General features: G+C 40.8%; 1 protein-coding gene across 3 annotated transcripts in view; it reads right to left on the bottom strand.

Moving 5' to 3' along the window:
* Positions 1 to 14,756, bottom strand: part of FAM81A (family with sequence similarity 81 member A) — an 81,333-nt gene that overhangs the window by 45,577 nt on the left and 21,000 nt on the right. For all 3 annotated transcript variants that reach the window (XM_059180654.1, XM_059180656.1, XM_059180655.1), the window contains exon 3: positions 14,449 to 14,722. In XM_059180654.1, coding sequence (XP_059036637.1) covers positions 14,449 to 14,722 — 274 coding nt within the window. The remainder of the gene's footprint in view (positions 1 to 14,448; positions 14,723 to 14,756) is intronic.

The following is a 14,756-nucleotide window of genomic DNA, read 5'->3' as shown; positions in this document are numbered from 1 at the left end:
CACTCATTCCATGGCACTCCAATCCCATTGGTCCTTTTTCTGCTCAGCAAATATGCCAAGTTTCTTTCTGCTTATGGCCTTGGTATATGCAGCTTCCTCTCTCTGGAATGTACTCTGCCCTGTGTGTCTCTTCCCCGCCACCCCGCCACCTTGGCTTGGCTGGCCCCTTCCATTACTTAAATCTCAGTTCACACGTTGCCTAACCCACCCTCTTCCTGAAAGAGCCCCACAAACACTCTCCTCTATATTATCTTACCAGAGCACCGAACTGAGGCTGAAATTACCTTGGTTACTTAGTGTTTACTGGCTGTAAACCCTACTACTAGAATGTGCAGCAGGCCTGAGAGCAGGGCCTTGCCTGTCTAGTCACTACTAGAGCCCCAGTGCTCCTAACAATGCCTGGCTCCCAACAGAGATCGATTAACGTAGCTCTGTGTTCTAGAACTTGGTCTTCCACATTCAAGTCTTAGAGATTATATTTAGCCAGTGCCCAGAGGTGATTAGGTCCTCAAAGATGGACTCGAACAAGCTCAAATGTATTCGTGGCAAAGGCACACAGCGGAACAACAATTTTTTTTATTAACACTGAAAAACCTCTATCAGCAGAACTGAACAAATACTCAAACTGCATTCAATTCACTGTCTTCTCCCCCTAGTGTCAAGTCACATCACAAGCCAAATCCAGTGGGTAGACTTAAAACGATTTTTGATAGTGGGATGATTAATCATATGTCAAGTTGACCAAGCCAAGGGACGCTCAGATCCAGTCCTTTGAGAGCCATGATAGAAGAGAAAGGAGGAGGAAGGGGGCATTCCTATTCTGCCTGAGCAGGGAAATCCATCTTCTGCCCTTAGCACTTTCGTGCTCAGGATTTCAGACTTGAACTCAAGTCTGCACTATCAGCTCTCTGGCTCGCAGGCCTCAGAACTATACCACCGGTTATCTTGGGTCTCCAGCTTGCAGATGGCAGATGGTAGGACTTCTCAGCCTCCATAACCATGTGAGCCAATACCTAATAATAAATAAGTAAACAAGCCATTGGTTCTGTTTCTCTGGGGAACCCTGACTAATACAGATGATAACATGAAAATCCCTCTGCTGATAAACCTGTTCCAATGGGACAAAAACACAGCTGCAGGCTGAAATTCCCTGTTTAGCCAAAACATATGAAGTCTGGCAGGCTAGACTCTCTGCTGACAGTGTCAGGTGCACACTGAACCAAGCTCCCATCTGTGCATCCAACTACCCATTAACATGACTGTCTACACCTCTGCTGTGACATGCTGATAAGGTCCACCTGCAAATTACTAAACTAACAAAGTATGTGCAGTCAAATCAATAGGTGAGGGCTTGACACAGTTCCCCATAACCTCACTAGGTCAAAGCCACCCCAAGCCAGACACACAATGAAGCCTAAGCACATGGAAACCAGGAGTATGTCTGCTGATTTCAACCAGCAAGGGAGCACAGCCTGGTTCCCCAAAGTCTAAAGACAGTGAAAACCTTCAGCAGACATGGGGGTCTCAACCACTTCCCAAGCCACCCAAGTGGCATTGAAGGGGAAGCTTACCAGCAACAAAAGAGCCATGGACTGCTTATCAGGAGTCAGCCTCCGGAGATTGAGAAAAGCTTAAATTAAAGACAGTATGGGGGGCACCTGGGTGGCTCAGTGGGTTGAGCCTCTGCCTTCGGCTCAGGTCATGATCCCAGGGTCCTGGGATCGAACCACACATCGGGCTCTCTGCGCTGCAGGGAGCCTGCTTCCTCCTCTCTCTCTGCCTGCCTCTCTGCCTACTTGTGATCTCTGTCAGATAAATAAAGAAAAAATCTTTAAAAAAAAAAAAAGACAGTATGGATAATCTAGACATGTATAATTCATAGTTGACCACATTAACTCTTCTAAATTTATAATGATGACAATTATCTGTGGAATGTTTCCAAGGAATAAATAATTGATAACATACTCCACATCGTAAGGCAAACTGTCAGTGGAGACAGTGGGTGGGGATGCATTAAAACAATAGATTCTTTCATTTGACATTTATCAAGCACCTACTGTGTACTAGCACACAAGAGTCATCTGTTTTGACACTGGACTCTGCTGACCAAATAAGGGCAATAACTATAGGGTTTTGGAAGGGCCAAGATCCTGAGAACCTTTGATTATGAAACATCTTTTGAGCTCCTACTATGCGCTAGACCATAGAAAAATGAAGATTCAGTTCTAGCTCTTGAGGATCACACAGTCTGTGGTTGGACAATACACTTTACTTTTCTTCCTATGTGCTGTGATTAGAGCTACATGACAGAAAATCAGGAAAACTTATCAAGGTAAGTTCACCAAGATACAGTATTAAGATATCTCAATCTGAAGAGCTCTATTAGGAATCTGGAGATGCCTACAGCTTTAGTTTTGTGATACAAAATCATCTATAGGGACAGATTTTAACAAAACAAATACCCAGTAAAACTTTATTTATTGAACTAAAAAACAAATGTAAACCAGTAATAAGAATAATTTTCAAATCAGGCAATTCACTGAAGAAATTCATTAAGAATCTAAAGACAAGGGGTCACTTAGGTGGCTCAGTCCGGTAAGCGTCTGACTCTTGATCTGGGCTCCGGTCATGATCTCAGGGTCCTGGGATCCAGGCCCACATCAGGGATCCAGCCCCACATTGGGCATTATGCTCAGCGGGGACTCTGCCTGAGAGTCTCTCTGTTGCTGTCCCTTTGCCCCTCTTCCCATGTTCCTTCTCTTTATCTCTCTCTCTCTCACTCACTCTAAAATAAATTTTTAAAATCTTGAAAAGAAAAAAAGGAATTTAAAGACAAGGGGCACCCAGTGACTCAGTAAGGCATGTGACTCTTGATCTTGGGGTTGTGTGTTCAAGTCCCACATTGGGCACAGAGTCTACTTAAAAAAAAAAAAAGAAAAAGAGGGGCACCTGGGTGGCTCAATGGGTTTAAGCTCTGCCTTCACCTCAGGTCATGATCCCAGGGTCCTGGGATTGAGCCCCATGTTGGACTCTCTGCTCCGTGGGGAGCCTGCTTCCTCCTCTCTCTCTTTCTGCCTGCCTCTCTGCCTACTAGTGATCTCTGTCAAATAAATAAATAAAATCTTGAAAAAAAAAAAAAGAATCTACAGACAAAAATACATCTCTCACATCATTTAAATACTGTTTGAATATCTTCACACCTCTTTTCTTTAAATATGCAAATATTGCCTTTGCATAATACCCACCATCCGAATTTTATACTACTTATACATAAAGACTTCCTTTTAGTACTTTTTAAATTTCAATCTACACCACGGTTTTACTTTAACAAATTTTGGCTACAATGTGGCAGTTCTGATATCTCATCAAGCCTCCTAATTTTAGTTATGTTTGTGTAAACATGCTTAGGCTTATAATATATGTAAAACCATATAATTAGTGTTTCATACTGGAGTCTATTAAATTTCCAAACTTCCTTCTGTTACTTTATAATGATATATAGTTATTACCAGTTATAAAAAGTAAATGCTCATACATGCAAAGTACATTTTTATCAGAATCAGATTTTACTCAGTTTTTCCTCTCTAAAACGGAAATCATCTTTTCATTTGCAAACCACAAATCCAAAAATATATGTAAATGGAAAAGAGTGCTGTCTGGCTCTGGCAAGAATAATCATTACATACAACGTGTTTCAGATGGGAAAACAGCAGAATTGAAATAACTTTAAAACTCACTACATTGGAAAGTGCTCAAAAATCACATTTTAAAAACACACCTTAAGAAAAATAATTAGCAAAAGCCTACAGGACTGACAACTGGATTCGTAGCGATGTTTGCTAATAACTAAAATGGAGCAGTTTAATGAACTTGCATCAAAGGAATGATGGGGCGGGAGAGAACTCAGTGAGAACTAAAGCTAGAATGATCTATTTTCATGAAGAAATTCTTCCTGAAGGGACAAAGATACTTAGAAAGCAAAGAATGGCTGAAAATCTCCCTGTAATATTTGAGAGTTGGCCACCTAAGATCAGAGTTCTAGAAGAGCTTCCAAGAGGCAAAGTAGAAAAGAAAAGCAGCACATTTTTGGATTTTAACAATCTGGGTTTAGTCTCAGCACTGCTACTGCCTGGCCTTGTTATCTCAGACAAGTCCTTTCACTTCCCTGGACCTTGGATGTCTTATATGAGAAGGCTGCAGTCTGTAAAGATGACCTCAGGGTCTCTCCTTCTCTTTCTGCTACCAGCATATCTGCAACTAGCTTCACTATGAATTGGGTATTTATTCACTTAATAAGCATTCATGGCATTTTGCTCCAAACACTGTGCTGGACAATGCATAGATGAATCAGACAAGGTTTCTTTCTTTCTGAGGAGTTAACAAGCTACTGGGCAAACAGACTAGTAAAGAAACAATGCCAGTCCTATTCGGTAAATGCTGTGGTAACAGTAGCAAGTGCTGGGTGCTCAGGATACCTTAAGGGAAAGGGAATTCAAGGCAAAGGAGGAGCTGGCAGGGAGGTCTTCCTGTAAAAAAAAAAAAAAAAAAAAAAAAAAAAACTATTAAATAGCATTTAGGGCTCCACTGAGCTTGGAGATTATATGGTTCTGATCACTGGATTAGTACATAGCATCTACCAAAGAGGAAATTATTCCCCAGCCCCATAGTTGCAGCCAAAGCACTATCACCTTTTACGATGACAGCAAAAATTAAGGCCAGGGTTTTCTTAGGATTTTTTTTCCTCCTTTTTTTTTTTTTAAGTTTTTAAATTTATTTTTTTAAGTAAGCTCTACGCCCAACATGAGGCTTGAACTCACAATCCCAAGATCAAGAGTCACATGCTCCACTGAATGAGCTAGCCAGGTGCCCCAAGTCCCTTTTTTTTTTTTTTTTTTTTTTTTTAGAGATTTTATTTATTTATTTGACAGAGATCACAACTAGGTGGAGAGTCAGGCAGAGAGAAAGAGGAGGAAGCAGGCTTCCTGCTGAGCAGAGAGCCTAATGTGAGGCTCGATCCCAGGACCCTGAGATCATGACCTGAGTTGAAGGCAGAGGCTTAACCCACTGAGCCACCCAGGCACCCCAAGTCCTGGATTTTCTAAGGGTGCAGTTACATTCTATGCTTTTACCTAAGAACAGTGCTGCCAGAATAGTATGGCTGCAGTCTCCAGTCTGCCCGCCACCCACATGAGCAAAGGGAAGTTAGCTGAGTACCTCCAGGGAAAAGTGGGGCATGGAAAGGATGGAGAGGTCACAGTATTTTCTGACATGAAACATAGGGGTGTTTGTATTTGTTTATGAAACACTTCTTTGCATTGGTTAAGGGGATGGGAATGTGAGAATCATGATTTATCCCTAACTGTTTTGATCTGTCTCCCTCTCTAGACTTGGGTACAGCAAGAATATTAGCCCCCTAATATATCTCTACCCCTTTCCAAAATTGAAATCCTTAAGTTAGGGTTCCTCAATCTAGTAAAGATGCCAACTTGGGGATGGCAAGTCATTCAGCCTCTGGGATAAAACTGCTTTAGGACACAAAAAGAAAACTGGAAAGATCACTCTAAACACCAACACCGCCTTCCAAAAACATGTATATTATCTACAGTGATCTTTTAAAATTCCTACACTCTTCTGATATCACTTGAGTTCTTTGGTTGCAGGCAATGGAAACCTGACTCTGGGCTAAGAGGAAAAGATGGAACTTACTGGAACGATTCAGGGAGGGAGGCACATGACCAACAGGGCAGCTGGGGATGCCGACTGAAAGGGACTTAAAAGGTGTTCCCTAGAGTTCGGGCGGCAGGAACATTGGCCAGTGTCCTGCAGGCACAGGGGCTGCAGGGAAGATGCTCCAAGCATGCCCACTTCTTGGATCGCTCAGCTCAGGTTTCAGGTTCCAGGGAGTGAGAGTCTCAGTGCTCTGGAATCATTTATGTGTTCCAACCCTCTCAGCTAAAAAGGTGATATGGCACCTGATGAATAGCTACCCAATCTGTAACCAATGGAAGAAAGGTAAACACCAAAAGGAACACAAGTTTTTGTAACTGAAAGAGATTGGAGGAGCACCCGAATGGCTCAGTTGGTTGAGTAAATGACTCTTGACTTCAGCTCAGGTCATGATCTCAGGGTCATGAGATGGAGCACCATGTCGGGCTCTGAGCTGGGCATGGAACCTGCTTAAGATTCTCTCTCTTCCTCTCCCTCTGCCCCTCCCCTTCCCTCTCCCCTTCTCTTAAAAAAAAGAAAAAGAGAAAGAAAGAAACAAGAAGAAAAAGAAACACAGGAAAGAAAAGAAATTGGAATCGATACTGTCAGTCATCAAAACAATAAAGATCCACTACATCCCCTGAATAACAAACACATAAATCTTTTCTTTAAACATCATAAGATACATAGACATTTTAGAACCCTGAAGACATGTATTTTAATTAGGGTACAATTTCTAGTGAAACCCTGTCTTTGTAAAGGTATGTGAGAATCTCAATGAACAGTGAAAGTTGGTAACCATGTGGTATACCAGAACCTCACTTAGGTATAAGCTAAGTGAGAATTACCACCCAAAAATAAGTAAATAAATAAAAATTTAACTATCCACACAGTAGCCATCAAAGAGTTGGGATAGCTATATTAATATCAGACAAAATTGAATTTAAGATAAGAAATATTACTATATATAAAGAAATATACTATATATATACTATAAAGAAAGACATTTTATTTTATTTATTTGTGAGAGAGAGAGAGCGTGCGCACACAAGGGAAGGGCTGAGAGAGATGCAGGGCTCTATCCCAGGATTCTGGGATCATGACCTGAGCCAAAAGCAGATGTTTAACCGACTGAGACACCCAGGTGCCCTGAAAGAGAGACATTTCATAATGATGAAAAGGCCAATATATCATTTTGAATGTATATGTACTGAAAAACAGAACCTTAAAATGCTTGAAGCAAAAACTAACAGAATTAAAAGTAGAAAAAGATAATTCAACAGCTGGATAATTAAATAATAAATTATAATAAAGATAATTTAAGCTGGAGACTTAAATAATTGAATAACAATTAACAATTAAATAACAAGAGTCAATAAACTTAGGAGATCGAAAAGTATATAAAAAGTATATTCTCCACCTACATGGAATTAAATTAGAGCCCCAAAAAAGAAATAAGTTTTGGGAAATCCCAACCTCTGGAAATTAAACAACAGACTTATAAATAACACACAAGCCAAAAATAAAGTCACAAAAATATTTTCAACCGAATAAAAACAAAAATACAATATACCAAAATTCATGGGAAGCAACTAAAGCAGTGCTTAGAGGATATGGTATAGCCTTAAACACCATTATCAGAAGAGACCAAAGATCTCAAACCAATTACCTAAGCTTCCACCTTAAGAAACAAGAAAAAGAAAAGCAAACTAAATAAAAGCAAGCAGGAAAAAAGGACATCATATGGAGGTGAAATCAATGAAACAGAAAACGAAAAAGCAAGAGAAAAAATGAATAAAACAGAGTTGGTTCTCTGCAATGATTAATGACTTAATCTGGTGAAGACAGCAATTCTCCCCAAATTGGTTTATACATTCAAAGCAATTTCTATCAAAATCTCAATATGCTTGCAACTTAGAAAGAGATTTACTTTCATCAGTTTGTCTCAAAGAACTCTTCCACACTTAAATTTTTTCATAATTATATAATAATTAAAGTAATTATATAATCATAAAATTTTCCAGTAAGCTTTTCTATAGAAAACAAGCTGATCCTAAAATTTATATGAAAAATGCAAATGCCCTAGAAAAGCCAAAACAATTCTGAAAAGGAAAACAAAGTTGAAGGCCGACAGTACCTGATTTCAAAATGTACTATAAAGGTAGAAATGAATTAAGGCAGTGTGGTATTGGGATAGGAAAACAATAGAGATCAACGGGATCTAGAAAGAAACCCTTATATTTGGGGACGCCTGGGTGGCTCAGTTGGTTGGGCAGCTGCCTTCAGCTCAGGTCATGATCCCAGCATCCTGGGATCGAGTCCCACATCGGGGTCCTTGCTCAGCAGGGAGCCTGCTTCTCTCTCTGCCTCTGCCTGCCATTCTGTCTGCCTGTGCTCGCTTGCTCGCTCTCGCTCTCTCTCTGACAAATAAATAAATAAAATCTTTAAAAAAAAAAAAAAAAGAAACCCTTATATTTTATGGTCAATTGATTTTCGACAAAGGGACAAATGGGAAACTTCTCCTTGGGCATCTATATGGGGGAAAAGTTAACTTAGACCTTTACTTCACTTTTTATATGAAGATGAACTCAAAAGAGATCACAGACCTAAATGTAAGAACTAAAACTAATACTTCAGAAGAACACATAGGAAAAAATCTTTGATCATGGGTTAAGCAAATAGTTCTTAAGACACAACACGAAAAGTAAAAGCCATAAAAGAAAAAACTGGTAAGCTGGACTTTATTAAAATAAAAAAATGTACTTCAAAAGACACCATTAGGAAAATGAAAATACAAGCCACAGAATAGGAGAAAGTACTTGCAAATCACATATATGATAAGGGATTTATATCTAGCCTATCTTAAGAACTTTTACAACTCAGTAATATGACAAATAACCTAATTTAAAAATAGGTTCTGATACATGCTACAACATTAAGCTAACTGAAATAACCCAAACACAAAAGAACAAATACTGTGTGATTCCACATGTTTGACATACCTAAGATAGGCAAATTCATAGAGACAGAAAGTAGAAAGAAAGTAGAACCGAGGTTCTACTCTGAGACAGGTGTGGAATGGGGAGTTATGGTGTGGAATGGGGAGTTATTGTTTAGTGGGACACTGTTTCTGTTTCGGATGATTAAAAAGTTCAGGAAGTGGTTTGTGGCGATGGTTGTACACAATTGTATACTTAATGGCTAAAATGGTAAATATCTCACCACGATTTAAAAAATAATTTTTAAAAATGGGCAGAAGACTGGGTACATTTCACCAAAGCAGACATGCAAATGACCACTACGTACATGAAAAGGTGCTCAGCATCTTTAGTCACTGGGGAGACACAAATTAAACTACAGTGAAATACCATTGCATAGCGGCTGGAATGACTGTAATCCGAGAGACAGAATACCCAATGTTGATAAGGATGTGGACAAACAAGAAATCTCATACATTGCTGATAGGATTGTAAAATGTGTATAGCCACTTTAGAAAATTATTTGGCTATGTTAAAAAATTAAACATAAACAGGGCGCCTGGGTGGCTCAATGTATTGAGCATCTGCCTTTTGCTCAGGTCGTGATCTCAGGGTCCTTGGATCGAACCACACATCAGGTTCCCTGCTCAGGGGAAAGCCTGCTTCTCCTTCTCCCCCTCCCACTCCCCCTGCTTGTGTTCTCTCCCTCTCTGTGTCAAATAAATAAATAAAATCTTAAAAAAAAAAAAAAAGGTTAAACATAAGCTTACTTTTTAAAATATTATTTATTTATTCTTTTAAGATTTTATTTATTTATTTGACAGAAAGAGACACAAGAGAGGGAACACAAGCAGGAGGAGAGAAAGAGAGAGAAGCAGGCTTCCCACTGAGCAGGGAGCCTGATGTGGGGCTCAATCCCAGGACCCTGAGATCATGACCTGAGCCGAGGGCAGATGCCCAAAGATGGAGCCACCCAGGAGCCCCAAACAAAGTTTACTTTAAGACCCAGGAATTCCACTCCTAGCAATTTGCCCAAGAGAAATGAAAACATGTCCACCCAGGCTTGTACACAAGTGTTCATTTATAGCAGCTTTACTTGTAATAGTTAAGACCTGGAGACAATCCAGGTGTCCATCAATTAATGAACAGATACACAAGATGTGGTATAGCCACACAACAGGATATTTCTCAGAAAGAAACAAAAGATAAGCTACAGGCACACCTTAATTTACTGTGCTTCCCAGATACTATGTTTTTTTTTTTTTTTTTTTTTTACAAACGGCAGATCTGTGGCACCCTGCATTAAGCATTAAGATCTCTGCCATTTTTCTTTTTTTTTTTTTTTATTTTTTAGAAGATTTTATTTATTTATTGGACAGGCAGAGATCACAAGTAGGCAGAGAAGCAGTCAGAGAGATGGGGGGGGAAGCAGGCTCCCTGCTGAGCAGAGAGCCCAACTCGGGGCTCGATCCCAGGACCCTGAGATCATGACCTGAGCCGAAGGCAGAGGCTTAACCCACTGAGCCACCCAGGCGCCCTCTGCCATTTTTCTAACAGCATTTGTTCACTTCATGTTTCTACGTCACATTCTGGTAATTCTCACAATATTTCAAACTTTCTCATTATTACTGTATTTGTTATGGTGATCTGTGATTTTTGGCACCCCACAAACTGCACTCATGTAAGATAGTGAACTTAATCATTAAACATGTGTGTGCTCTGACTGCTCCACCAACCAGCCATACCTCCATCTCTCTATCTCTCTCCCTCTCCTCGGGCTCCCCTGTTCCCTGAGACACGACAGTACTGAAATTAGTCCAGCGAATAACCCTGCAATGGCCACGAAGTGTTCAAGTAAAAGGAAGAGTCGCACATGTCTCACTCCATTTTTTATTTTCTTTTAAATTTATTTATTTGCAAGATAGAGAGAGAGCGAGCATGAGTGGGGGTCAGAGGGGCAGAAGGAGATGGAGAGAGAATCCTAAGCAGACTCCACAATGAGTGTGGTGCCCAGTGCGGGGCTGGATCTCATAACCATGAGACCAGGACTTGAACCCAAACCACGAGTCAGGCACTTAACCAACCATGCTACCCAGGTATCCCACACGTCTCTCCTTTTAAATCAAAAGCTAGAAATGATTAAGCTCGGTAAGGAAGGCATGCTGAAAGCCAAGACGGGCTAAAAGCTAGGTCTCCTGGGTCAAACAGTTAACCAAGTCGTGAACACAAAGGAAAAGTTTTTGAAGGAAATTACAAGGGCTACTCCAGTGAATGCACAAATGGTAAGAAAGACAAACAGACTTGTTGCTGATACAGAGAAAGTTTTAGTGGTCTGGACAGAAGATTAAATCAGCCACAGCACTCCCGTAAACCAAAGCCTAATCCAGAGCAAGGCCCTAACTCTCTTTAAATCTGTGAAGACTGAGAGGTGAGGATGCTGCTGAAGAAAAATCTGAAGCTAGCAGAGACTGGTTCATGAGGTTTTTGTTGGTTGTTTTTTTTTTTTAAAGATTTTATTTGTTTATTTGACAGACAGAGATCACAACTAGGCAGAGAGGCAGGCAGGGAGAGAGGGTGGGAACGCAGGCTCCCTACCGAGCAGAGAGTCCAATGCAGGGCTCGATTCCAGGACCCTGGGATCACAACCCAAGCCAAAGGCAGAGGCTTTAACACACTGAGCGACCCAGGAGCCCCTGATTCATGAGGTTTAAGGAAGGAAGCTATTTCCGTAATACAAAATGCAAAGAAGCAACACTGCTGATACAGAGGCTATAGCCAGTTATGCAGAAGGATCTAGTTAAGATGATGAATGGAGGTGGTTATACTAAAGCAACAGATTTTCAGTATAAATGAAACAGCTTCCATTGGAAGAAGATGCCATCTAGGACAGGAAAAGTCAATGCCTGGCTTCAAGGCTTCAATGGACAGGCTGACTGTCTTGTTAGGAGTTAAGAGAGCTGGTGACCTGCGGTTGAAGCCAGTGCTCATTGACCGTTCTGAAAATCCTAGGGCCCTTAATCTATTCTGCCTGTGCTCTCTGTCAGTGGAACAAAGCCTGGATGACAGCACACCCTTTTACAACATGGTTTATTGAGTATTTTGAACCCATTGTTGAGATCTGCTGCTCAGAAAAAAAGATCCCTTTCCAAAGCTTGCTGCTCATGGATAGTGCACCTGGTCACTCAAGAGTTCTGAAGGGGACAGACCATGAGATTAGTGTTGTTTTCACACCTGCTCACACAATACCCTTTCTGCAGCCATGGATCAAGGAGCACATTTAACTTTCAAGTCATATTATTTAAGAAACACATTTCACAGAACTAGAGCTACCATGAAGAGTGATGCCTTCTGGAAGTCCCTCTGGGAAGGGTTCCCCGTTCTACATGCTGTTAAGGACATTTGTGTTTATGGGAAGAGGTCAGAATATCAACATTAGCAGGAGTTTGGAAGAAGTTGATTACAACCCCCATGGATGACTTTGAGGGGTTCAGGACTTCAGGGGAGGAAGTAACTGCAGATGTGGTAGAAACAGCAAGAGAACTGGAATTAGAAGTGGAGCCTGCAGAGGGGACTGAGTTGCTGCTGTCTCATGACAAAGCATGAAAAGCTGCTTCTTATGGAAGTGCAAAGAAAGTAGTTTCTTGAGATGGCATCTACTCTTAGTAAAGATGCTGTGAAGACTCTTGAAACGACAACAAAACATTTAGAATATTACATAAACCTAATGGATAAAACTTTAGAAAGAAGTTTCACTGTGGGTAAAATAGTATCAACACCATCGTGTGTATGGAGAAACTATTCATGAAATGAGAACCAATCAATGCAGCAAACTCTATCACTGTCTTTTTCTTTTTTAGATTTATTTATTTATTTATTTGACAGACAGAGATCACAAGTAGGCAGAGAGAGGGGGAAGCAGGCTCCTTGCCAAGCAGAGAGCCCAATGCAGGGCTCAATCCCAGGACCCTGGGTTCATGACCTGAGCCGAAGGCAGAGGCTTTAACCCACTGAGCCACCCAGGTGCCCCATCACTGTCTTATTTTTAAGAACTTGCCACAGCCACCCCAACTTCAAAAACCCCCACCCCAATCAGTCAGTGGCCATCCACCTCGAGGCAAGACCCTCCAGCAGCAAAATGATTATGACTCACTGGAAGATCCGATGATGGTTACCAGTTTTTAGCAATAAAGTATTTTATTTATTTATTTATTTTAATTTTTTTTTCAACAGCAATAAAGTGGTTTTTGTTTTTTAAGATTGTTTATCTGAGAGAGAGAGAGAGAGAGAGGGAGAGAGAGAAAGCGCGCATAAGGAGGGAGAGAGAGAGAGATGAGCTGAGCAGGGAGCCCAACGTGGGTCTCGATCTTAGGACCCTGAGATCATGACTGAGCCTGAGGCAGATGCTTAACCAACTGAGCCACCCAGGCTCCCCAATAAAGTGCTTTTAAATTTAGGTATGTGCATTTTCTTGACATAATGCTTCTGTACGCTTTATGGATTACAGTTATAGTATAGTATAAACATAACGTTTATATGCACTGGGAAACCAAAACATTCATTTGACTTGTTGTATTGCAATATTTGCTTTATCATGGTGATCTGGAGCCAAACCTGTCATATCTCGGAGGTTTATCTGCACTGATACAGGCTAGAACATGGCTGAACTTCATAAATGTTATACTAGGTGAAAAAAGCCAGTTGCAAAAGACTCCATGTTATAAGACTCCATTTATACGGAATGTCCAGAAAAGACACAATTAGAGACAGAAAGCAGATGAGTGGTTGCCTGGGCCCTGGGGAGAAGTGGGGATTGACTGAACACAGATCTATACAAATATTGGGGGTGATGGAAATGTTCTATGACTGAATCATGTTGATGGTTGCACAATTCTATAAATTTTCTAAAAATACTAAATTGTATACTTACACTGGGTGGATTTTTGTGCCTTATAACTCATACCTCAATAGAACCATTAAAAGTAAATAGACACAACCTGATGCTGAAAATTTCAGGAAGCATGACTCAGATACAATCTCTCCGACTTGAATCAAAGGTTCTCCTTAATCTATCCACATTCCTCTTCCTTATATATTTAAAAGTAACAGGTGAAGGACATTACCAGTGTTCAGAGCCTAAATGATCTTAAGCTCCTGAAAAAAAACTGTGTGGTCCCTGTGACTGTTCAAAAAACAGCAGTAGATTTAGATATCTTAAAAATTTTGACCATATTGGCCTTTTACTGGGCTCATTTCAGAGAAAAAAAATAAATAAAGCAATAAAAGGAAAGCCTGAGAAGCAAGTCAAATCCCAAAATTGTTTGAGTAATAAACCATATTATGTATAATCATTATGGCCTAGAAACATTTAATCTGAAGCAGCAAAGGCTGACTTAGTAATTGACTTAATAGCTGTCTTCAATGATACAAAGGGTTTCACGGAGAAACTATTTGACTGGATCTTCTCTCTCTCTATTGAGAGCCAAACAAAACAAAGTGATTTAATAGTCAGCAAGGTAAATTTAGATTAAACATAAATAACACTGACAGTAACTGCTATCAAATACTGAAATAAATTTAATTAGGATATTTGCTCAAGCTGTTTCCTTGGTGATCACTAGAACACACAGACAGAAAGCTCTGGTCTGAACGTATTACTTGCCTGGGCGGCAGGAAGTCGACTTGCTGACCCCAGGCCCCCACGCGGGGAGGAGCAGGTCTGGGCAGAAGGCAGGCAGCCACCCTGACTCTCCCACACCTCACTCACCTCAATATCCCGATTGAGCTGCTTCACAATGGCAGTTATGTTTCTGATGTGCTCCTCCAAGAAGAGCCTGGCCAAGCGGTCGCCGCCCCCTTTGTTCTGCATTTTCTGCAAACTGCTAACAATGTCGTCCTTAATCCGGAAGGCGTGCTCCACAAGGGCCGCGGTTGTCTTCTCGTGACAGAGGATCCTATCTTCCAGTTGTTCCACGAGGCTTACAGATGAGTAGGGTGCCATGGTCAGGGACTGGCTGTGTCGGGGCATGGTTCTAACTCGCCTGTGGAAGGGAGCCACATTGCAAGGTTGTTCAC

The sequence above is a fragment of the Mustela lutreola genome, chromosome 7 (genome assembly GCF_030435805.1).
Source record: "Mustela lutreola isolate mMusLut2 chromosome 7, mMusLut2.pri, whole genome shotgun sequence".
Taxonomy (NCBI): domain Eukaryota; kingdom Metazoa; phylum Chordata; class Mammalia; order Carnivora; family Mustelidae; genus Mustela; species Mustela lutreola.
This window is presented reverse-complemented; position numbering and strand designations above follow the sequence as displayed.